The sequence below is a fragment of the Molothrus ater genome, chromosome 15 (genome assembly GCF_012460135.2).
Source record: "Molothrus ater isolate BHLD 08-10-18 breed brown headed cowbird chromosome 15, BPBGC_Mater_1.1, whole genome shotgun sequence".
Lineage (NCBI taxonomy): Eukaryota > Metazoa > Chordata > Aves > Passeriformes > Icteridae > Molothrus > Molothrus ater.
Genome location: NC_050492.2, coordinates 956,595 through 979,991, shown reverse-complemented (window position 1 = coordinate 979,991; position 23,397 = coordinate 956,595). Strand labels below are relative to the sequence as shown.

At 51.5% G+C, this 23,397-nt stretch overlaps 1 protein-coding gene and 2 non-coding genes across 3 annotated transcripts; all 3 read left to right on the top strand.

The window, feature by feature from the left end:
• The first annotated feature begins 218 nt into the window (after positions 1–218).
• On the top strand, positions 219–22,128 carry HSPA9 (heat shock protein family A (Hsp70) member 9). The gene is made up of 17 exons (XM_036391538.2): positions 219–577; positions 1,652–1,710; positions 3,237–3,324; positions 3,413–3,594; positions 4,263–4,387; positions 6,126–6,199; positions 6,285–6,391; positions 7,189–7,351; positions 7,977–8,069; positions 9,676–9,885; positions 12,158–12,385; positions 13,168–13,272; positions 14,399–14,516; positions 16,838–16,932; positions 18,525–18,617; positions 20,417–20,557; positions 21,354–22,128. Exons 1-17 carry the CDS (start codon positions 506–508, stop codon positions 21,411–21,413), a joined length of 2,013 nt encoding a protein of 670 aa, XP_036247431.1. The 5' UTR covers positions 219–505; the 3' UTR covers positions 21,414–22,128.
• Positions 12,635–12,706, top strand: LOC118692333 (small nucleolar RNA SNORD63). The gene has a single exon (XR_004981135.1). It is a non-coding gene; the product is annotated as a small nucleolar RNA SNORD63 (small nucleolar RNA).
• LOC118692334 (small nucleolar RNA SNORD63) lies at positions 13,768–13,836 on the top strand. Its single transcript, XR_004981136.1, has one exon. It is a non-coding gene; the product is annotated as a small nucleolar RNA SNORD63 (small nucleolar RNA).
• Positions 22,129–23,397: the final 1,269 nt, after the last annotated feature.

Below are 23,397 nucleotides of genomic sequence, written 5' to 3'. Positions count from 1 at the left end.
TTCCTGCTCTCGGGATCGCGGCCTCGCTGCGCTCAGGGCCCGGGGGTGAATCACGCATGCGCGGGAACGGGCGGTACGGCCCCGGGCCCCCGGCGCATGCGGCGACCTGCGCCACCTGCGCATGCGCAGCACGGGGCCTGACGCAAGGACGCTGCAATCGCCGTGCGCTTTATCCTGTCCGACCTTGAGTGCGCGGCCGCTACAGGACCCGGGCTGTCGACGCCGCGCCGGTGTGCACCTCTCCGCCTCTTTGCCTGTGTCCTGCCCCGGGCCGCGCCAGCCTGTACACCGAGCTGTGTATCCGTGTCGGGAAGCCATCGTGCAGCCGCGCCTCCGGTGCTGGAGTCCGAACGGCGCGCCGAAAGCGAGCGGCGGGATCAGGCATTATTGGAGTCAGCCCCCGGCGGGGGTCCTGCGGCGCGTCTCGGCCCCCCCGCGACCCACGTGGGTGGAGGTTTCCAGAAGAGCCGCGGCCCCGCGCGCCCCGTCCTCCGCCGCCGCCGCCATGCTTAGCGCGAGCCGCCTGCCCCTGCTGCTGCCGCGCGCCGCGCCCGCGCCGCCCGCGCGCCCCGCGCAGGTCAGTGCCGTGAGGGGCCGGGGGGACAGCGCGGGCCCGGGGGGACAGCGCGGGCCCGGGGGGCCGGGGGGACAGCGCGGGCCCTGGGGGGCCGGGGGGACAGCGCGGGCCCTGAGGGCCCGAGCGCTCCGGGACACCGCTGGGCTGGGAGAGCAGCGAAGGGCGCTGCCTGCGGGCGAGTCCGGGCCCGGGCCGCGGCTCCTCAGTGCTCAGATTTTATTAAGAGCGAGCTCGTGTTTTTGCGGGGCGATGCGGACCTGGGGGGCGTAGAGGAACCTGTTTTACGTGTAGGAGTCTTTTTTGCGTTAAGGAGGTTTGAATAAGGTCTCTCGGTTCCTCACCGTGCGTGTGCCGGTGACAGCGGGGATCGGGCTGCGGAGGGCACGCGGAGGCGATTTAGGGACAAGCGGGGACCGCAAATCCACCCGCGCTGTGCTGGCGCGGCCCTGTCGCAGCCTGAGCCACCCATGCAGTGCCCGGGCCTTACGTCTTTAAATTTCAGCAAAGTAGTCATGGCTCGGTTCCGTTTGCATTAAAATATCTTCTTAGACGTTCATTCTTAATCAGATAGAGGGCTAATGCTTCCCCAGCTCTCCAGGATGCTGCTTTACACGTGCACAGGGGGGCCAAGCTGGGGCGTAGCAAAATCTCAGCTGCAGGTTCCTCAAGGGATGCAGTGGGGCTTTTGTTGCTGACTAGGCACAAAAAGCTCTGAGAAACGGGGTTAATGTTTATCTGCTGCTGCTCGTGGATTGCTGAAGGTTCAGTGTTGACTTACTGAGATGTATTTTGCCTGGTAACATGCTCACAGATTATTCTGTATGAGGAAATACTTCGGTTCTGGTCATAGAAATTAGGGTTGTGGCAGATGAATTAGTGCAGTAATTGGGGGGGGCTGTTTATGTCAGCCTGAGTCTTGCTCAAGTTATTCATTCCTTTGCAGTTAAGTGTTTGAAGAGGGTCCACTGTAGTAGGACGGTGTTGCTTCAGAGCTTGTCTGCCTCTGAAAGCCTTGGGTTGAAGATCTCTTGATGTTTTAAACTACATTCTCATTTGAATGTCTTTGTTTTACAGACATTTTGGAATGGCCTCAGCCAAAACGTTCTCAGAGCAGCATCCAGCAGGAAATATGCGTAAGTGCTCCTTGGGGTGGTTGTGTTTGGCTGTTGGTGTTTATATTTATCTCTTTCTGATACCAGAACTGGTTATTGGAGTCAGGCATTGGGTAACAGAGCCAAACCAGCAGAATAAAACTGGAGCCTCCTCCCTTAACTTCTCTTAGGTTGTTTTTTAATATCTTGTTTCTCTCTAGGGGAGCTTTGAGAATTGCTGTTCCCTGCTGCTCCCCTCACCAGCAGTGCCCACAAAGCATGGATTGCTGAGATTTGTTTGATTAAAACCAACCAAAAAGTAATCCAGACACTGTTGGGACTAATTGTTTTACACTGACATAATATGGGTGATGTCTGGATCCAGTTTCCCTGCAGATAAAAGTTCATTTCAAACATGCATTTGAATCACTCATTTTCGTTGTTGCAGGATAATGGGAGAAGGGAGCAGTTGGTTGTGTGACTTACTCAGATGTTTGTGGCTGATGCTGATTCAGGCCATGGGCTGGGAAATCTGTTTGTGTTGGGAAAGCTGGGTCTGTCTGGTACAGCTGAATGTTCCAAGCTCACTGCTTTGTTATTGGAACTGGAGTTAGAGCCCCTGGCAGCTTGGGCACTGGGAAAGTGACATTCCTGGAAATAAACAGTCCTGCTCTGCTGCAGAATGCCTTCTCCATCCCGGATTGTGCCTTTGTCTGTAAGCAAAACTACAGTTCAGGGATTCTCTGAGCCTCAGGAGGGGTGATGCACTCTTCCCACAGAGGAGGAAGGGGTTCACAGTTGTCTTGTGTGAGAACCACTGCCATTTTTCAGGACTAAATTCACTTGTTGCTCCTGAGGATCAGGAAGGTGTTTTGCTTTGGCTCTGGCCCAGAGCACCCTGCATGGACCAAGTGATTTGTCACTGTGGATTCTTCTCCCCATACTAAGCAGTGGTAACACAAATAAATTGTATTTGTTTATTTTTTCACTCCAGGTGAATGTTTTCAAATATGTTTGAGCACCAGGGTTGCCCAGAGCAGCTGTGGCTGCCCCTGGATCTCTGGAAGTGTCCAAGGCCAGGCTGGACAGGGCTTGGAGCAGCCTGGGATAGTGGAAGGTGTCCCTGCCATGGCAGAGGGTGGCACTGGATGGGCTTTAAGGTCCCTTCCACCCAAACCAGTCTGGGATTCTGTGATCAAAAGTAACCCAAAACAGTTTCTGTCTGTAGGGACAAAGTTAGTTATGGCTTTTTTTTATACCAAACTCTTAAGGATTGTTGAGAAGATATAAATATGTGTATGAAGTAAAGATATTCTAGGGAAGAATAATATATTATATGCTTATTTTAACAAGCAAGGGTTTACCTGTAAGTCATCTGGCTCAGAACAGAGGCACAAGCTTAAATTTCGGTGTAAGAATCAGAGAACACCTTAGGTTAGGATACAGCCTGGTTTTGCTTCAACATTGCGTGGAAAATCACTTTGTCCTGTCTTTGGGACTGGACATTTTTTTGCAATTCATTATTTTCCTTTAATGGTAATTTTTCTCTCTCCTGATGTGCCGTCCAGCTCAGAAGCAATCAAAGGTGCCGTTATTGGGATTGACCTGGGTACCACCAACTCCTGCGTGGCTGTTATGGAAGGGAAGCAAGCGAAAGTGAGTAAAACAGGAGAGTTACACGTGGGGTGTCCCCAGCGTGTCCCCGAGGTGAGCGTGTGGATGTCACACCTGCCTTTGTGCCCAGGTGCTGGAGAACTCGGAGGGTGCCCGGACCACGCCGTCGGTGGTGGCGTTCACGGCCGAGGGCGAGCGCCTGGTGGGGATGCCGGCCAAGCGCCAGGCGGTCACCAACCCCCACAACACCTTCTACGCCACCAAGCGCCTCATCGGCCGCCGCTTCGACGACGCCGAAGTGAAGAAGGACATGTGAGTGAGGGGACAGTGCCACTGCCAGCACCAGAGCAGCAAACACCACGGGGGCAGCACGACCTGCTCTGCTTCCAGACACCACCCTGCTCTGGGGGAAGTTGTTGTGCCCTCTGCTCTTGAGATTGCAGTGCTTCTGTGTGAGGGCCAGGCTGTGTTTAGCTGCATTCATTGCTGATCACATTAAGGCTTCCAGAAAGAAGAAAAAAGGCTTGCTGGTGCTTGCAGTGCAGACTTTTCTAATTCTTGGGGGTGCTTGCAATCAAAGCTGTGTGATCATACCTCAGGCCTGTGGTTAAATGAGGTGTCTGATTAAAGCAGCAGAGAACAATGCAGTGTGTAAGCTCTCTGCACAGCTGCTGCATGGGCATGAGTACTGTTTATGCATTTGATGACTTAATTCTCTTTCTTTGAGACCTTAAATAGGGTGTAGTACATATTTTTCTGACCTGTCTCAAACACTTATAAAGTTGGTATATGTGTGTTATTTGTATTGTGTAAGTGTTGGCAGCCTCAATCTGTAATTGGTACTTTGGGGACTCTGGATCTGGGACTCTGCTGGCAAGTTCAGTGTTCTTTGTTTAGAGCTACACGTGTTCATCTGCTGATACTGGTGGTACAGGGTTTGTGCTGCTGCAGAAACTGAGTGTGAGTTTTGTTGTTTTCAGTAAGAACGTCCCATTTAAGATTGTCCGTGCCTCCAATGGGGATGCCTGGGTGGAGGCTCATGGGAAGCTCTATTCTCCCAGCCAGATTGGTGCCTTTGTCCTCATGAAGATGAAGGAGACTGCAGGTTGGTACAGCTTGCTCTTTGCTGTCTCTGTGCTTTGTACGTGGAAGTGCTGCAGCCAAAACAGCACTTTCTTGGTACCAAACCCTCGTAGAGCAGGGCTGCAGATGGGGGAAGGGAATAGGGTAGGCTCCTAGGAAGCCTCAAGGAAGATCATTGCCTGTCTCAATCTTGGATCTTTGGCAAAATATCGGTGTTTTACTTAAAAGATACTCTTACCAGAATTGGTTGCTGATTGAGTTGACTTTGATGGAATTTGCACTTTCTCAGAAGGGGGAGCTCCATTTCCTTGGAAGCTGCAGTCCTTGTGCCTCCCTGGCTGCTGCTGAGTACAGGCTGGGGCAGCCAGGCTTGAAGTGGTTTTGTTCCTACTCAGCTGCTGGATATGTGGCAGGTAGGGAGAGAGGGAGTGTTCAAGAGACCACATTGTTGGGCCCTAATAGATAATTAGCCAGTGGTGACTTTAAGTCTTCACTAGGAGAAAATACCTATTGGCCTGGAAACATATTCCTCTCTTTCTTAATTTCTTAAGTGGTTTCTGGGGAAACTAAGTGTAGTACAGAGAGGGAACAATCATTAGTGCCTTCTGCTCCCTCACTTGTTAAACACTGCGTCCAGTGAGTGTGAGGAGGACAGGACTGAAGCTTCATCAATTACTGTATTTTCTCTATTAGGTTCTGGGCACTTGCTAGAGCTCCACCAGTAGTAAGATACAAGTATGTGGTGTGTGAGGATCTGGAGGTGATAGATCTGACTGACTTTGATCTGCCTTCAGCAGGGATCTGCTTTCTGGAGAGGTGTTTTTTGGCCTGGGTGCTGCCTGGTTTCAGCAGTGGCTTTGCAGGCAGCAGAGAGCAGTGCAATGTGTAAGCTCTGTGCAGGACTGCTGCACAGCCATGAGTCTTGTCTGTGCATCCACACTGCATCGTGCACATTTGTATTTTTTAGCAGGTCTCATGGTGCATTTGGGGACTTCCCTTTTTTGAGACTTTAAAATAGGGTGTGATAGATATTTTTCTGACTTGCTGTCTCAAACACTTATAAAGTTGGCAAATGTACATTGCTTGTGCTGTCTAAGTGTTGGCAACAGCAGATTCTATAAATGGGATGAAAATGAGTAACTTTTAAGTGCATCACATGCAGGAAAATGGAGTGCAGCTTCAGTCTCATGCAATAAAAAGACAAGCTCTCAGGTAATTCATTACAGTGACATCCACTCACTGATGGAATTGCAGAGGTGCATTGCTATGCTGCCAGAAGTCTACAAGCTGTACAAGTCTACAAGTCTATTCTTTTTTGTGGAAGGACTGAAATTCTGCACAGCTCCCTCTGCATTTTCCCAGAAAACAGCAAGCCTGTCTTCTGCTGGTTGGGAGAAATAATATCAAACTAGGTGCTAGTGGAGATAGACTATTTACAAAAGCATGCAGTGATGGGACAGGGGCAGTAGATTTAAATTAAGAGAGTGAGTTTAAGTTAGACAGTAAGAGGAAGTTTCTCCTGGCAGGGTGGGCAGGCCCTGGCACAGGGTGCCCAGAGCAGCTGTGGCTGCCCCTGGATCCCTGGCAGTGCCAGGCTGGACAGGGCTGGACAGGAGCAGCCTGGGATAGTGGAAGGTGTCCCTGCCCCTGGCAGGGTGTAGAATGGGATGGAGTTTAAGGTCCCTTTCCCACCCATTCTGTGAGTGATAACTTGGTGTTCTTACAAGGATAACTTCTGTTTCGTCTCCTTTTTCTTCCAGAAAATTATCTGGGACATGCGGCAAAGAACGCCGTGATCACAGTCCCTGCTTACTTCAACGATTCTCAGAGACAGGTACTCATCAAGCTGGGAGCTGTTGGGGCTCATAAATTGCATTGAGTTTCTCTCAGCAGTCAGCACTGTCCCCTTTCCTCCTCAGGCTACCAAAGACGCTGGGCAGATCGCTGGCTTGAACGTCCTGAGGGTGATTAATGAGCCCACAGCAGCTGCACTTGCCTATGGGCTGGACAAGTCTGAAGACAAAGTGTAAGTGCATAACACCAACCCTCTGAAATAAACCTGCTGGGATTTGCCTCCTCTGCTTGCTGGGTTTTAGAGCACTGCTTGGGGTTCTGCCAAGGTGGACTCAGCTTTTAGTGAGAGCTCTGTAATGTCATCTCTGTTCTGTGCCAACCAGCCTTGTTAAGAGAGTTCATAACTTGCAGCTACAACTTAATTATCCAACCTGAGTGTCAATTGAGTTTCCTTACCTGCCAGTGGCAGTGGTGGGTGTGGCTGAGGACAGCTGGGTGACAAGCTGTCACTAGAGGTGCTGATGGGCAGCACAGGAGCTGTGCTGAGCTGTGCCAGCTGTCCATGGCGTGCAGCTCCCCTGCCTGCATTCAGTCCTCTGTTGCTGTCAGGGGTGGTTACAGAAGTGCAGGCTTTTGTTAGACATTCTGTGTTTCTGTGGTAGTGATAATGCTGTGAAAACCTCATTACGTTTGAAACATTTTGGGGGGAAAAGAAATTCCTAATAGTTCTGGTGTCCCTGCTCTTGTCACTGAATGTGACAATGTCTGATATTGGAGAGGCAGTAGCTGCCCTCTCTGAAAAAATGGGCAAGGTCAGGCTTTGTGCAGCACATTTCCAGGGACCCCCACATGGACCCTGAGTGCTCAGGGGGTATGGACATTTTGGGATGGTTCACTGCTGTCTTTAGAGAAGCTTTGAACTTGTGTGGGCACCAGTGTGCGTTCTGCACATCATCTCTTGAGGAGAGGGAGTTCTGAGCCACTTACCTTTGTTGAGAAAGTAACATTGTCCTGCCTCTCTCCCTGCAGCATTGCAGTCTATGACCTGGGTGGTGGCACTTTTGATATCTCTGTGTTGGAAATCCAGAAGGGAGTCTTTGAGGTGAAGTCTACCAATGGTGACACTTTCTTGGGTGGAGAAGATTTTGACCAGGCTTTGCTACAGTATATTGTGAAAGAGTTCAAGAGAGAGGTAAGGTGTCTCTTGAGAGCACAATCCTGAATTACACTGCTTTTCAACCTCACTTCTTTAGAAGAATGAGCATTCTCTTAAATTCTTAGGACTTGTCACCTCTGGCACTGCTGGAATTTAAGAGGTTTAGACACTCTTTAGCCTGGCTTCCACTTCTTCCACTTCTTTTCTTGAAGTGGAGTATTCCTTGGAAGGCACAGAATTGCAGAACTTCTGCCTTCTTTCTCTCTGGTGTTACAGGACTGTCCTATACACAGTCTGCTTACTTTTAAAAGTAAACATCTGTGTTGCAATTGAATGTGACAGACAGATGCAAATGGGTTGCTGGGAGGAAACTGCCATGTAATTCCAACTCCTTTGCTAATTCAGTCCTGTCTTACTATTCTGTGCTGCAGCAGCCTTTCCAAGGTTCAGTCTGTAATTCACTATATGATCACTTGCAGAGCAGAGAGGGCTGGCAGATTGGAAATGCTGACTACCCCTGCCAGCAGGGAGAGAGCAGCACAGTGCACATGGCAGTCTGCTCTAGAAATAGCTTTCAGTCGAGAGCTCTGAATGGTGAACTGCAGGGATGTGACTCCTGAGCAGGTGCTGAGAGTCTGTTAACCCTGTTTTTGTCGCTCAGACGGGAGTTGACCTGACTAAAGACAACATGGCCCTTCAGAGGGTGAGAGAAGCATCAGAGAAAGCCAAGTGTGAGCTTTCATCATCTGTGCAGGTACGTGCCTGGATCCAGAGCATCCACTACAACACTAGGAGACGTGGAGTTCTGCACTGGCTTTGTTCACTAACCTCTCTGACACTGGTTTTTCTTCTGTGTAACGCAGTGGCATCAGTGGCACGGGAGGTCAGTCAGCAGGGTGGGCTTTCAGACCACAGAGAGCTGCTGGAAACTGAGTTGTTGGGTGCTGGGTTTTGCCCTTTTTCTGGCACCACACCTGATCTTGCAGGGAATGTGACCTTCCCAACCTGTTCTGTACTTCAGAACTGTAATGGGCATCAGGGAATTTAGCCAGTGCTGCTTGGGTACTGGAACCACTTACAGCTCTGTGCAAGCGCTTCCAAAAACCTTGGTGCTACTCATTCCACTGAAACAGCTAATTTGTGTAGTAATTCTTATACAGAATCTTGATTTACTTGCCTATGGACAAGTTGGCTGCACAATGGGCAGCAGCCACCCTCCCTCCTTTTTTCCATCAGCTTTGTATTTTAATGCGGTCAAGTGTGTCTTTTATGAATTAATTACTGAATAAGGAACTGGAAAAGCAGAAAGTTGGGAGTGTAGTAGTCCTGGCTAAGTGAAATTAAGGTCAATTATATAGTAATTGAAATGGGGAATGTGCCAAGTTCTAGCTCCTGAATAAGCATCTTTAATTTTATCTGATGGTGGTCTTTTTTGCTGGCCAGTGGGGAGCTCAGAGCAAGGAGTTGAGGGCAGTCACAATGGCTGCATAGTTCTGCCAGAGACATAGCAAGCTCTGTTTTGCGAGCTCAAGAGCTGGCAAATGCAGTTTGTTCATACCAGGAAAGACTGAATTCTTTAACTCTTTAGCAGTGAAGTGAAAACAACTTGCTTTTGGTCCCGTTTTCCCCTAATACTTTTGACCACGCTCTGTATAAAGTGAGTGCACTCCTCTAGTCAGCAGCATGGTTTTAATTCTTGTGTAAACTTAATCTCTAGAGCTTAAAGCACTAATGTTTTAATTGCTTTGGATTGTAGTGTCTTTCGAGGTCAGCATGACTCAGCACTTGAATCAGATGATTTCAGTATAAGATTTGCTTTAAAAATCCAGCATGTGACAAACAGCCGTTAAAATGGGGAATACGGTTCCTTGCTCTAATTAACTTTGTGTTAAATGGCAGCAGAGTGGCTGTTGAGCATGAGCTGTAGGCTTTTAGAGAATAGCCAGGAGGGAAGGAAATACCTTCAAGGAGTTTACCTGGTGTCAGTCAGTTGGCAGAATCTTTGCAGGAACTCTGCAGATGGGCTTTCTTCTGTGTTGTGCTGAAGGAACAGCATTAAGGTTGTCACTTCCAGTGTTTCTGCTCTTACCTTCTGGCTGTGACAAATTGTTTTGCTCAACAATGAAAGACCTTGAAGTAACACAGTATTAAAATTGGGGTTTAACTATTGTAACCATGAGGTGTGGAACAAAATAATTGTCTTATTTCTGAAATGTCAAACATAAAAGTGTGCCTGCTGCCACTTAAACTGGGCTGGAGGGTGAACAGCCACACAGATACCTCAGTACAGGCCAAACAGAACCTGTAAGCTGATGTAAAGCCCATTCCTGGTTTTTCCTGAGCCTGTTTCCATGCCACAGACCGACATCAACCTGCCCTACCTGACCATGGACGCCTCCGGACCAAAGCACTTGAACATGAAGCTGAGTCGGGCGCAGTTTGAGGGCATCGTGGCTGACCTGATCAAGAGGACCGTGGCCCCCTGCCAGAAAGCCATGCAGGATGCTGAAGTCAGCAAGAGTGACATTGGGGAAGTCATCCTCGTCGGTGGCATGACCAGAATGCCAAAGGTATGAGCTCAGGGCCTGTTCAGGCAGGGCTGGCACAGCTGCCCTGTGCCTCTGTTTGGAGGGTCAGGACAGAGGAGCTGGGAGTGCTCAGGGCACACTCAGTGCCAAGGGTCCCTTGGGAGCACTGCCCAGGACCTCTCGTTCTGTTTGCTCAGCCCAGCTGGGCCCTGGGGCTGGAGCTGAGTTGCACTGTACAGAGCCAAGGGGACGTGCTGGGAGGTGAGAGTCCAGCTGCAGCCTGACATCCTGGGGTGCACTGGACATGAGCAGCATTGCTGAGAAGTACAGGGCATTTCCTCTTGTTGTGGACTCGGTGTGGTAAAGGTACATTTCAGTGACAGCCACTTGTAAGCAATCTGTGCCTTCCAAGGGATTTCCAGCACTTCCAGCTATGAAGAACCTGCACAAGCAGAACCCTTCTGGTACCTGCTGGTTGTGTGTAATCAGAGCTACCTGTTGGAGGCTGCTGTTGGCAGGCCCATTTACCTGGCTCTTGCACACACTCCTTATCTAAAGCCTGGCCCTTAGTTCTGTGGAGATAAGCTCAGCAGGTAGCTTTAAAGCCTGCTGTGCTGACATGCACAGTTGTGCAGATAAGTGCTGTCTGCAGGTGATTTACTGCTCCTGTTCCAGCCATGCCCTGCTGCCGCTCCTCCATCCCAGAGCTGAACAGGGATGTTCACTGCTCCCTCCAAGGGTACAGCCTGGCCTTTCCTGCAGAGAGCACCAAAATCTCACTCCAGAGGGATCACTCAGGCCTGGACTATTTGTTGCTTTGTGATTTGCAGGTCCTCTCTAGGACAGTAGGTGTGTACATGGTCCTGCTTGGGGTTGATTTGGGGTTTGGTGGGAGGGTTTTTCCTCCCTGCATTGATGAGCCTGGTGGCTGGAGGTGATACTGGTATAAGCAGAAAGTCACCCAGGCAGGGGAGCCAGAGCAGCAAGATAAACAGAAGCTCCTGTTCTGGCCAAAGCTCACGTGGAGTAACTCTGCTGTATGTTCCCAAAGTCCTTGTTGTTCCAGCTGGATAAAGGAAAAATGGTGTGATTACCTATGTATAAAGTGATGACAAAGAAACATTATGTATCCTTCAGGGGTGGAAGACAGAACTTAAATACTGATTTTTTTTTTTCCCTTCTTCCCCTGTTAACCCTTAGCCATTTGTAGCTTTGGGCTGACAGAATGCTTTCCTGAGTGCCTGTAGTTACTGCTCTGCCTCTGAAATTGGTGCCAGTGTGTTGTACACAGCCAAGCCTTCTGTTGAGCACCTTGTTGTTCTCTCTTTCCCCTGCTAGGAGGGAATGTGGCTTCTCTGGAGCTGTCCCATGGCCAGGACTCTGGGAGGTGGACTGTGGGTGGTTACAAGTATTGTTTTGTACTGTAAAATACACCTCCAGAGGGAAAGATTTGCATTTAATTACATGTTCACATATAGAGTCTCCTCTGTAATGGGTGCTTGGGGCAGGTGTCTCCTGGCTGCAGCGTAGAGTTGGGTGTTTGCTTCCAGCAATTTTCCAGGCACATCCCACTCATGTGGGCTGGTGTGCCCAACACCTGTACTGGGAGAGGAGGCCCAGCCCCACAGCCTTCCCTTGTAGGGCAGAGGAGGGCAATTCTGAGCTGTGCTGTGGGGCAGATCCTCAGTGCATTTCTGTCTGGATGCTTCAGCAGGAAATCTGTTGGGATGATGAGCACAGTCCTGGGGAGTGGGCTGAGCAGGGCAGAGCTGACAGCAGAGCTCAGAGTGTTGACAAAACACATCTCTGCTGAAACAGCCCACGAAATAAAGAGTTGGAAAATACTGTTCTTTATACAAGTCCCTTTTTTTTTTTCCCCCCTTCACTGCACACAAACAACATGAACTGTGCTGCTGGATTTTTTACCTTTCCTGTGCTCCTCCACAGCTGTACTGTCCTTGGCAGTTGTGTCCTGCTCAGTGTTGGCTTGCACAGTTCCCAGGGAGCAGTCCTTGACTCCCAGATAAGCCTGGAAGGATCCCCTCGGAATGTGGCTGGGCTGTGTGAAGGCACTGAAAGGGCTGCCTTGCAGCTGGCACACAGAGCCTCTGGAGAAGGGGCTGTCTGGGCTGGAATGAGGGCATTCAGTGCTGTGCAGGAGGGTGGGCAGTGAGGGAGCAGGCACAGAGCTGAGGCTTGGTGTTTCTGTCTCAGGCTTCCATGGCAGCAGCAGCATAAGGACATAGAGCTGAGCCAAGGCTGCTGTGGCCATGGTGGTTTCCCTGTGGATGAGCTGTGCTGTGTCTCCACTCAGGTGCAGCAGACTGTGCAGGAATTGTTTGGCCGTGCTCCGAGCAAAGCAGTCAATCCTGACGAGGCTGTGGCCATTGGAGCAGCTATCCAGGGCGGGGTGTTGGCTGGTGATGTGACAGATGTGCTGCTGCTGGATGTAACTCCCCTGTCCCTGGGCATCGAGACCCTGGGAGGTGTCTTCACAAAGCTCATCAACAGGAATACCACCATCCCCACCAAGAAGAGCCAGGTAAGAGTTGACTCAGGATGGGTGGGACTTTGCTGGTGCTGTCAGACGGCTCGGGAAAGGCCACCCAGAGCATGCCAGTAGATGATTTTGCCTCCTCATCTGACAAGAGAAGCAGTGGAGAAATCAGGTTTAATGTCAGCCACTGAGTATCTCTGATTATTGCTGTGGCCCAGAGGGGAGGGCAGTTGAGTTAATGATGACAAGATATGCCAGGGTGTTTGTGGCCTGGTGAGGATTGTTGCAGTGTGTGTGCCATGATGTCAATTGTCAACACATCATTCTGAAGAAGGATTGTGTGGAGCCCTTCTGGGACTGAGCACCACGCCCATGGGAGAGCCCTTGCTTGGCTGAGTGCCTGGGAAGGGGTTATCTTTTCTCTGCATTGTAATGTCCTGGTGCTTTGGGTGTGATCCCTTCCTTCCCTTACCTCTGTCTGGGCCTGCTGCTGTGTGCTCTCTCTGATAACACCTGAGCTGCCTGGGGTGTGGGCTGAAGCCTGCTGCTTCAGGGGAGATTTTCTGGAGTGTGGTGGCTGCCCTGGAACCTGCTCCTGCCATGGATGGCCAGTTTTTGTGTCCCCAGGTGCATACAGGACAAGAAAACATTGGCTTGGCTCTTGCTAGCCTTGATGCCATGGAGTTTTGTCAGAGGAACATGGGAACAAGCATTTCATTATTTTCCCTTCCTAGCAGCTTCCTTTTATTCCTTGCTCAGTCAGCTTGTAACTGCAGATGTTTGTGTTCTAATTAGCTATATAGTAACTTCCAGTTCCTTTTCCATAGGTGTTTTCTACAGCTGCTGATGGGCAAACACAAGTGGAGATCAAAGTGTGCCAGGGGGAGAGAGAGATGGCCAGTGACAACAAACTGCTTGGCCAGTTCACATTGGTACGTTGGCTTCTCTATTCCTGACCTTAGACTTGACCTTCTGGGAGATGTTCAGAGCCTTCTCCATTTCAGCTGCCCCCTGAAAGCAGTGTTGAGGGGGAATCATCTTACAGAAGACATTTGACCCCTTTCTAGTACAAAGGCAGCCTCTAGAGGCACAGCCTGGCCCTGGGACAGCCCTTCTGTGGCTGAGGACCAGCTGGCATTGAAGACGGAGCTCAGAGCTTCTGAGCACTCCCATGTAGCACTGGGGCTACTGCAGCTTTAGGGCCTGGTCACCAGGAAGGGCTCTCTGGGTGTAAAAAAGCCTGTGCAGTACCAATACCAGGAGATAATCTGAATACTCCTCTGGTGTAGCAAAGATGGGATCTGGAGCAGCTCCAGGATACCTGCAGTCCCCAGGGAAGCCCATTTCAGGCTAGTGAGACCCTGGGAGCAGAGTCAGTGTGAGCTGAGGTACTCCAGGGTGTGTGTTTGTGGGATTGCAGTGTGTGTGCGCCATGATGTTAAACTGTCAACACATCATTCTGAAGAATTGTGTGGAGACTTTGTGAACTGAGCCCACACCCTGCTCCCTGGGGAATAGATGTGTTGTAGGATTGCTGGGAGCCGAGGGGGGCTGCCCAACCACCTCCCTCAGCAAAATGGGTTTGGTCAGTGCTGGCAAAGTTTGGCACTGTTAAACTGTCCAAGTTTGTGAACTTCCTAGGAAGAACCCAGCAGAAAGGAAGGACTTTGCCCTTCTGTGCTTTTGAAGGAAGCTGTGCTGCCTCTCGCTGTCTTAAAATGGTTCCCCAGAGGTGGCCAGTGAAATCTATGTCCAGAACTGGGGAAATAGAGCATCCTGCCACATCTAGGGAAGACGGGCTTGTGTAGCAATAAATCAGAGCCTGTACCACCTTGGAACCAACCCTGGGGGCTCTCTCTTGCAGTTTCTGTGCACTTTTCCAGGGCAGAAACCAGACCCCACTGCACAGCATGGTGCCAACAGGTACTTAGAGGACTCAGCTCTGAGGGTTGTTTTAGAGGCTCATTCACTATCAGATCCCCACGGTGATTTACCCAGCCCTTGTCCCCTGAGCTCTGTCCCTGTGGGAGCTGATGGCCACCCCTTGTCCTTGCTCAGGTCGGGATCCCTCCGGCGCCACGGGGAGTGCCCCAGATCGAGGTCACCTTCGACATCGACGCCAACGGCATCGTGCACGTGTCAGCCAAGGACAAGGGCACCGGGCGGGAGCAGCAGAGTGAGTGTCTGGGCATGACAGGGATTGAGCAGGGGGTGCTGAGGGCGACACTGATTCCAGGGGGAATGGAGTGTGCTCCAGTGCTGCCTGGGTAGGGTCCCACAGTCCAGGGTGGGGATGGAGCGTGTGGCTCCATGCTTGGGTCACCCCCACTCTTCAGTCTGTTGCCAGTGCAGCACAGATGCAGCTGAAGTCATCTGAGCCTGTCTCTCCCCTGGAAAGGAGGGTGGGCAAAGGGATAAGTCAGAGCTGAGCTGTGGGTTTGTTGTAGGGCAGCGAAGCTTCTGTGAGCACACAGCCTCTGCCCTCTCCAGTAACCTGCTGCCAGTGGATGGTCTCCTTGCATGTTAGGCCGAGATGAAGCACCTGCCTATGCCAATGTTTAGGCAGCCATCACTGGCAGGGTTTCACCACATTCCAAGTGGTTTTGCCCTGTGTGGCAGTCCTGCCTTGGTGTTGCCATCTGGAATAATTGCAGCAACATGTGAGCAGAGTGCAGCTGTTTCCTGGGTTTCCTGCATGGATCAGCTGTGTCCCATTGCCCAGGTGTTGGACACACAGGGTGGCTCCCTGAGGGCTTCCTGGTGTTAGTGGGCCATGCTCTGTCACCAAGGTGTTTGGGGCAGTCATGTGTGCCCTGTGTTACCCTGAGGGGACAGAAGTTGGAGTTTAGGAATGCAGCACTGTGTATGAGTTGTCCTTGGGCTGTGTGGGAATGTTGTTTCTTTGGGAGCACACAGGGATTGCTGTCTGTGAGCCTGGCTGCATGAAGGTGCCAGCTTTTAAGGCAGAATCAAATTGGAAGGATCTCTGACTCCCGGGTGTGTTGTGTACAGCTGAGCAGACCAGCCCTGTGCCAAGACCCTGTTTGTTATATTCCATCATAAAGGTCTGGAAATGGGGTTTTTTTAAGGCAGCAGCTTTTACCTGTAACCACCTTGTCCATTTCTTGTGTTTAAGCTGGAAGTGACTCCAGCTGGCAAGAGGCTCAGGGAATTCAAGTTGCCAGTGTATTCTGCTCTGTGGTACAGTGCAATGTTGGGCCCCATGTACTGGGGTAATTAATGACACAGTTGTCAGTTTCTAAAGCTCTGTGGTGGGTTCAGGAGATTAATTTTAAGCATTTAGAGATTCCCCTGATACAAAACAAAAATCTCTTCTCCCTTATAATTGGAAGCCTCTGTACTGCCCTTCAGCTGTTTCTTGGAGAGAACCCTTGAGCAGTGAAATGCTCCAGTTAGCAGAAGCATTAACTATGCACAGCTGGAGGGTGTGTGCTGCTTTTAATCACACTGCTTGGCTTTTTGGCAGCAGGTTGACACCAAAACCACTCTACACTTGTTACTTGGATTTCCTTGGAGATCTTGCACATGTGACAGCCTTCTACTGCTGAGTAAAAGGCTCCTGGTGACAGGCATCCAGAATGACTTTTAGCTGCCTACCTGTAGGTAGATGTGGTCCTAATTACAAAGCTGAATTGCTCATCCCACATCTGTATCCAAAGGACACCTCTGTGTGTGTGTCTTTGTTCAGGGTTCTGTCCATTGACAAAGAATTCCTTAGAAAAGTTCCTTTAAGTGGTGATTGTAGCATGCACTTTTATGGACATTGAGATGTTCTGGATATTGGTCCTCTTTCAATGAAATTTGACTAATCCCTGCAGTAAAACCTGAATCTGGACTGTGCTTTTTGACACTAATAGAGGGAAAAGGCCAAGGAAGGGATGTGTAAGAGCCTGCCCATAGAATTGTGCTCCATTCCTTATTAAGGGCAATGTTAGGAGCTGGGTGGGAAATGTTGTATTACCCTGCCACTAGGCCTGGGCTGTTTTCAAACAGGGAATGGAGTCTTTAGTGAAACCATGAAACCATTCCTTCTCTTTGGATTTTTTTTTGGGGGGGGGGGGGGTGGGGTGTTTTTTTTCTTTTTTTTGATTGGGTTTTTGCTGGAGGGTTTATTTGTTTGAGGGGTTTTAGTTTGGATTTTTTTTTAGTCCTGTGGTTCTAATCTGGGATGCTCCTTTGGTTTGAGGGCTTTGCACCCTCACTTTCCAGGTGGATTAAGTGAGGACTGGCCAGAGTGGCTTGCAGACCAGCAGGCAGGGTGTGTGTGGCAGAGCTGGAGAGTTGCAGATCCGGGAGATGAGGCTTTCACCTTGCCAGCAGCATCAGTGGCTCTTTAAAGAGTCACAGTCTTTGTCCTGCCCATGGGGCCTCCCTGGGCACAGAGTCTCTGAGCGAGGCTGCTGCTGTTAGGCTGGGGAATAATCCTCTCCTCAAAGGTGAGAGCAGATCCTTTATTGCTGTTCTTCTCTGCTGCAGTTGTTATCCAGTCCTCTGGCGGCCTCAGCAAGGATGAAATTGAGAACATGGTGAAGAACGCCGAGAAATACGCGGAGGAGGACAGGCGGAGAAAGGTAATGGGGAGCAGAGGACCTGCTGCTTTCAGCACTCTGCTCTGAGCTGTGCCCACCCCTGGGGGCCCAGGGCTCTGCTCTGTGAGCTCTTACCAAGCCTCTGCTCCTTTCCCTACGCTCAGTTGACACTCCAGGGTTGCATGAAGGTGTTTGCAGAGGCATTTGGGTCTTGAGGTTGGATACCTTGCTCTGTGTGACTGCGCTTTACTGCTCCCTGAGGAATTCCTGGGATGTGGAGGCAGCAGTGAGCAAAGCCACCTGCCTGCTGCTCATGGCAAACAGCTTTGCAGCTCTGGTGAGGGTTTCTGTCATCACTGCTCTCCAGTGTCCCCCTTGGCTGTGCATTTGGCACCTGGAATGCTGTGTCCATGTGAGCAGTGCTGGCCTCAGTGCAGGTGAGACCAGAAGGAGGTGATGGAAATCCTCACTGGCCTTGTTGAGTAAAGACTGGCACTTGCCATGGAGGAATGACTGAACCTGTAATACACACAAGATTAATGGTTGGAACTAATTGGTTTAATGAGGGTAGTAATAATGAATTATGCAACTAAATATAGACCATTGATTTTTAAGTAGACACAGCACAGGCTGACTCTGGGATGTGGCACCAGCATGTGTTTAGTGATTGCTGAAACTGGCACATGGAATTGATCCACTTTGTGTCCTTCAGCCTGCAGGAGCCTGTCTCAGGTGTCCAGGCAGTGCTGTAAATCTTGCCCCCAGTAGGGAAGGGATCAGAAGAGGGCTGAAGGGGAGAAAGCATGGAATAAATCCCCAGGAGGCATCACTGCCTGGCCTCCTCAGAACCTCTAAAGCCACAGAGCAGTGGCTGATAGGCGTTTGTAAGTTAGCTGGGGAACATTCAAAGACCTTGCTCTGGAAGTCCCACTGTTTGAACAACCTCATCATTGCTGTGGAGCATAGGGGGATGTCTGGCATCTAAAGAGGCTGCACTGAAAATTGTTCTGCTGCCTTACTTTGTCTCTTAAATTGCTGGATAAGTTTCTCTCTGTTGTAATCCTGAAGTGGGACTCACCCCTGTCCAGTGAGCTCACATAGCAAGGTGATCACTTGTATAACTGTAGTTTTCAAAAATTGCCTTGTTACACTTTTCTGCTCCTGGTTTTACTGCCATAAAAGCATCAGGAATGCATAAATGGGAATTTTTGTAATAAGGGACCATGAGTAAAAGCACCCAACATTTGAGTTGTCTCTAGTGCCCCTGTTGCTGAAGAAGCTTCAGGATGTTCTCCAAAAGTTCTGCTGCTTTCCCATGGAACAGAGTGTGCTGTGCCGTCCCTGAGGTGTCTTGTCCTTTCCCATGTGCCAGCAATGGTGGTGCATTGGTCACTTGTAGTTCAGGGGAGTGACTGTGAGTGAAAGCCTGAGGGCTGGCTGGCACAGACTCCTCTTGGGGCCCTGTGAGGCCACAGTGCACCTAGGAATGGTTTGCTTGCATTTCTCCTTGCACTGGTGCCATTAAGAAGGACCCTGGGTGGGAACTATTGTGGGGCTTGGCAGTTTGGGCATGAAATGTCACCACTTGTGTCACCGGGGTGTGGGCAGCAGCCCTGACGAGCTCTCTCCCCCAGGAACGCGTGGAGGCCGTGAACATGGCCGAGGGCATCATCCACGACACTGAGTCCAAGATGGAAGAGTTCAAGGATCAGCTGCCAGCAGATGAGGTAGGTGGTTCCTGATCCTGGAGTGCTACAGCACGTGAAATTCCTCACAAAATCATTGCTCACATTCCCACTCAACTCCCAGCTGGCTCTGGCCAGTGGCTCCAGCTCTGGCCGTGTTTCTGTGCTGGGTGAAGGTGGCACAGCCCTGCACCTCTGGCTGTGGCCCTCCTTGGGAGGGGTGAGTGTTCCTGAGGGGAGGATGGATGGACAGACATCCTTAGGGAACAGGGTTTGGGTGTGTGCAAATAACCTATTGCAGAGTGCTGGGTTGGTGTCACCGAGGCTCTGAAGGTTCATCAGCCTGGGAAGCTGCTGCTGAGAGGTTTCTGTCAGAGCTGTGGCCCTGGTGTGGCCTTGCACGTGGTGATAAGGACTGTGCTGTGGCTGGCTCCTCACAGGGGCTTTGCTCCAAGGCTGGAGATTGAGGACAGTGCCTGCCCTTGTTAGCACAGGGACAGAGGCACAGCTGCTGTGCTCTCCTGGCGGTGCATGCACAGCACCCAGGAACCTGGGGGCAGTAAAAAGCAGCCCCCGCTTAACTCCAGTTTTTCTATCTCAGGAAATGAGATAGAGTATTTAATATCCAAGAGTGCTTTTCACACCACTCTAAGGCAGTGCATTGTGAATTTCAAAAGTCAAATTTAGAAGAGTGCACCCAATTACCAATTTAACAACTCTGGGAACCAGAATTAAAGGGCTCCTGAGGGCTCTGAGGTGTCTGAGGGAGCACAGTTACAGTTTGTTGGTAGCAGCCTCTGGTCAGTGAAAGGCTGTTTCTCTGCCAGCAGATGGAAACAGGACAAGGGGCAGTGGTTTTAAACTGCCAGAGGGCAGGGATGGATGGGATATTGGGAAGGAACCCTTCCCTGTGAGGGTGCTGAGGCCCTGGCACAGGGTGCCCAGAGCAGCTGTGGCTGCCCCTGGATCCCTGGCAGTGTCCAAGGCCAGGTTGGACAGGGCTTGGAATAACTTGGTTGAGTGACCATGGCAGGGAGTGGAATGAGATGTTCTTTAAGGTCCCTTCCCACCCAAACTATTCTGTGATTCCATGATAATAGCTGGCTCTTTGTTTGGAATTATGTGAGAGAGTTTCCTCTCAGGAGCACGGAGCCTAAATCCCAGTTCCCTGCAGGGACTGTTCCCTGTGACTTCCCTGGGGAGGTGGGGGCAGCCTGTACTGTCTGGTGCTGATGGTGACTGTCACTCTGTGTCCCTGTCTCATGGTGTGCTGCAGAGCTGTGCCCGTGTCTGTGAGCCCTGCTGGCACAGCCGTGCCCAGGAGCCCTCTCCAGCAGCCTGCCAGGGAAGGAGGCAGTGCCAGCCTGTGCAGGGACTGACAGATGGCTCTGGGCCAGGCTGAGCCCACTCTGCTGCTTTGCTCTGAGCTCCTGCTCCACAGGCAGCACAGGGACTGAGCAGGGCAGGAGCAGCCCTGCTCACCAGCTCCCCAGCAGGGCTTCAGTATCCATGGAAGCCAGCTTGCTGTCCACTGCCCTGGCATGGCTGTGCCAGGTGAGCTGTGCCAGGCACAGAGCATGGCCTTGGCCAGTGGTCAGGCCCTGCTGAGCTCTGTTTTTGGCACCTCTGCCCAGACAGCAAACAGGGCCCCTTTAATGCCAACTGGGACACTGTTGGTGAAGTGGACAGGTGCCCACTGGGAACTGGGCACAGTCCTAGGCCCTGCACACTCACTTTGAGTGGCTTCTGGCATGGAAAGGGGGCCAGCAGGTGGTGAAATGACAGGATGGAGATTAACGATGAACCAAGTGCAGCATTTCACCTTTGTGTCTTTTTTGCAGTGCAACAAATTAAAGGAAGAAATTGCTAAAATGAGAGAACTTCTGGCTCGTAAAGATAGTGAAACAGGAGAGAATATCAGGCAGGCAGCAACCAGCCTGCAGCAGGCTTCCCTGAAACTCTTTGAAATGGCATACAAGAAGGTAGGTGCATGGCCAGGTCACAGTCAGAGCCTTCAGATGGGAAGGGGGGAGTCAGGACACCAAACTCTTGGGTGGGAGGTGGTGCTGAGCCTCTGTGCAGCTCCCTCTGACTGACACTGGCTGAAGGGGGAGCTCTGGAATGTCAGGGAGAGTTGAAGGCTTGAAATCCTGACCATGCTTCCAGGCTGGGTGTTCCATAACTGCACTGCATTCCATGGAAAGGGCAAAGCTCCTAGTAAGGGGCATCCAGAAGAATAATGAGAGGGCTTTTCCCCTCAGTGCATGGAGTGCCTGAAGGAGTAAAGTAATTCCTGAACTTTCTTCAGGGTGATTGTAAAACATGATTCCTGTTCAGTCTGCCTAAAGCCACAGTAAAGGCCATTGGGATTTTCTTCTCCACCCCCTTCCCAGTGGAAGGCCCTCCCAGCCCCTGGCACCTGGCCAGGGTGTGCTTGCCTGTGCAGGGAGGAGTCCCAGCATGGCAGGGGCACAGTGCCCAGGTGACCTTGGTGCTGAGCTGTCCCCAGTAAGGACAGCTGCTTTCCTGATATCAAACCAAACCTTTAGTGCTGCAGTGTCAGCCTGTTACATCCCCTGGGAAAAGGAATAATGGGAAGATTGTTTTCTTCCTCTCAGAGCTCAGGCAGAGATGAAGATTTCCTTTCTCAGTGCACATTGCTCATTGCACTGAAGGGAGGGTTCTCCAGGCTGGAGCTGACCTGAGCAGCCAGCCAGGGAAAAATGGCCAGGAGAAGCAGTTTGTTGTTTCCAGAAGTAAAAACCTGTTTGTTCACAGATGGCCTCGGAGCGAGAGGGTTCTGGAAGTGCAGGAGATCAGAAGGAGGAGAAGCAATAAGGAGGAGTCTCTGTCTTGCCTTGATGAGAGAATGATGAAGAGGTCGATTTTCTTGATGCTTGGGAGAAAAGGGACCTTCCTGAGCAGCAAGGGGCAGAATTCAGACTTACTGTGTTTTTGCAGTATTCTATATATAAAATTCTTCAATGTATAAATTTAGTGATGTGTCTGCTAGATAAATTGTCACTTGATGAAAGTTAATTCATGCCAGACAAAGTTATGAGTTTGGCCCTGGCGTGTTCCCTGAGCACCTGGGGACTGGCTGATCATTTAATACTTGACACAATGGTGTAGTAAATCTGAGATCCAAGCTTGGAAACCATGTCATGAAATTGGAGGGTGGAGATGGAAGCTGTCCGGGCATGGGGAGGAGAATACAGCCTGCATGTCTCCTCCTTGTGGGTCTGAGGAGCTGGGAGCAGGTGGAGGGCTGGGAGCAGCAGGGGCAAGGCTGGGGACATCGCTGGAGACCATTTAGCCCTGAGCTAGGCTGGTGCCCTTGTTCTGAAGGAAAGGGGCTACTTCAAACTCAGCTGTAACATTATTTCTTACAAAAGAGGCAGCGTGGAAGTTCAATACTTTGCTTGTCTAAGCCTTCTGCTCCATCCTGTGTCTGTTCTCTGCTTATGGTAAAACAATTTCCTTGATAATAAAACTGTTACTGGATCCATTCTGGATTTTTTTAAAATAAAAGCAGAAAAGTGTCCAACATGGAGTTCCTGGTCTCCTGGCCTTTGATGGAGAACACAAGCACTTTACTGCCTGTGACAGCTGCAGAGGGAACAGCCAGGCAGCTGTAACTTTCTGAACTTGTGCTTCATTCACAGGCAGAAAGGAGGTTTCTGGTGTCAGGTTGAGGCTGGGCTCTTCTGAGCATGTCAGTGCTGCTCTCACGAGGTGCCCCACGTCCTGTGACTGCAGTAGCAATGGGACTTTCCCGTCAGGCACCTTGTGCTTGGGCTTACCTTTACAAAACACGCTGCAGGCTGGAGCAGCACTTGCCCACTGTGCTTCCAGCAGCCCAGCCTTGCAGGGAGGTGCATAAATGTAGCTGTGTCTCCTTTTCCCCCATCTCTTACTCTGTGTCGCTTGAACTGGAAAAGAACCCACATTTGCGGCTGCTCTGTCCTGCCAGCTCAAGTATTAGTGGAAGGAAAGGATGGTTTTGTTCTGGCACTCAAGACAGTTTCCACCAGAGGGGACAGAAGTGGCCCAGCATGTGTGGAATCGTCAGGAATTGTCCGTGTGGGGTCATTAAAGGGAAGTTGTGTCTGACCCGTATGCTTGCCTCCCACAGTGGAGCAGCCCCTGCATGGGTGAGCGCACAGCAGAGGCCGTTCCCTCTCCGGGCTTCAGCGAGGCTCTGCCGTTTCCCCTGCTGGAATCCTTTTGGGCAGAGCCGGGCACTGTGCGCTGGATGAGGGGACAGTGAGACGGGCTGGGCACTGCGTGGAGGCCAGAGCCCGGCGGCCTCTCCCTTGCGGGCATTGATGAACTTGGCCGTCCGTGACTTTGAGGGGGGGGGTCAGTGCGAGCTCTCCGGTGACACAAAGCCCCCAGGGGTGGGCGATTCCCCCGGGGGCGGCGTGCGCGGCCGTGAGGAGATGGTGCAGGAAGGCTGTGGAGTGTCCGTCCCTGGGGCTATTCCCGCGCCGTGTCCCGCCCGTCCCCTCAGTCCCCGCTCGGTGCGGGCCCCGCCCCGGCCCCGCCGCCCCTCACGGGCCCTTTAAGCGCGCGCGGGCCTTTCTGCGCAGTTCTCGCGAGACACGCGCGCGCGCGCTCCCGCCCCGCCAGGCGGCCTCCGGACTACACGCCCCACAATGCCTCGCGCGCGCTCGGGGAGGGGCGTCGGCCAATGGCGCGGCGCCCCGCTGCCGGCTCCCCCCGGAAGTGACGTCAAGGGCCCCCATGTGAGGCGATTGCAACACATGGTGCGCGGCGCGGGGGAGCGCGAGCACCGCGTGCGACGTCAGCGCCGCGCGCC

Excerpts from the sequence above, each read along its gene's own strand:
- HSPA9 (XM_036391538.2), top strand. The coding sequence starts at position 506 with ATGCTTAGCGCGAGCCGCCTGCCCCTGCTGCTGCCGCGCGCCGCGCCC. Across the intron at positions 6,200-6,284 it reads TCAACGATTCTCAGAGACAG|GCTACCAAAGACGCTGGGCA; the intron begins GTACTCATCAAG and ends TTTCCTCCTCAG. Across the intron at positions 18,618-20,416 it reads ATCAGCTGCCAGCAGATGAG|TGCAACAAATTAAAGGAAGA; the intron begins GTAGGTGGTTCC and ends TCTTTTTTGCAG.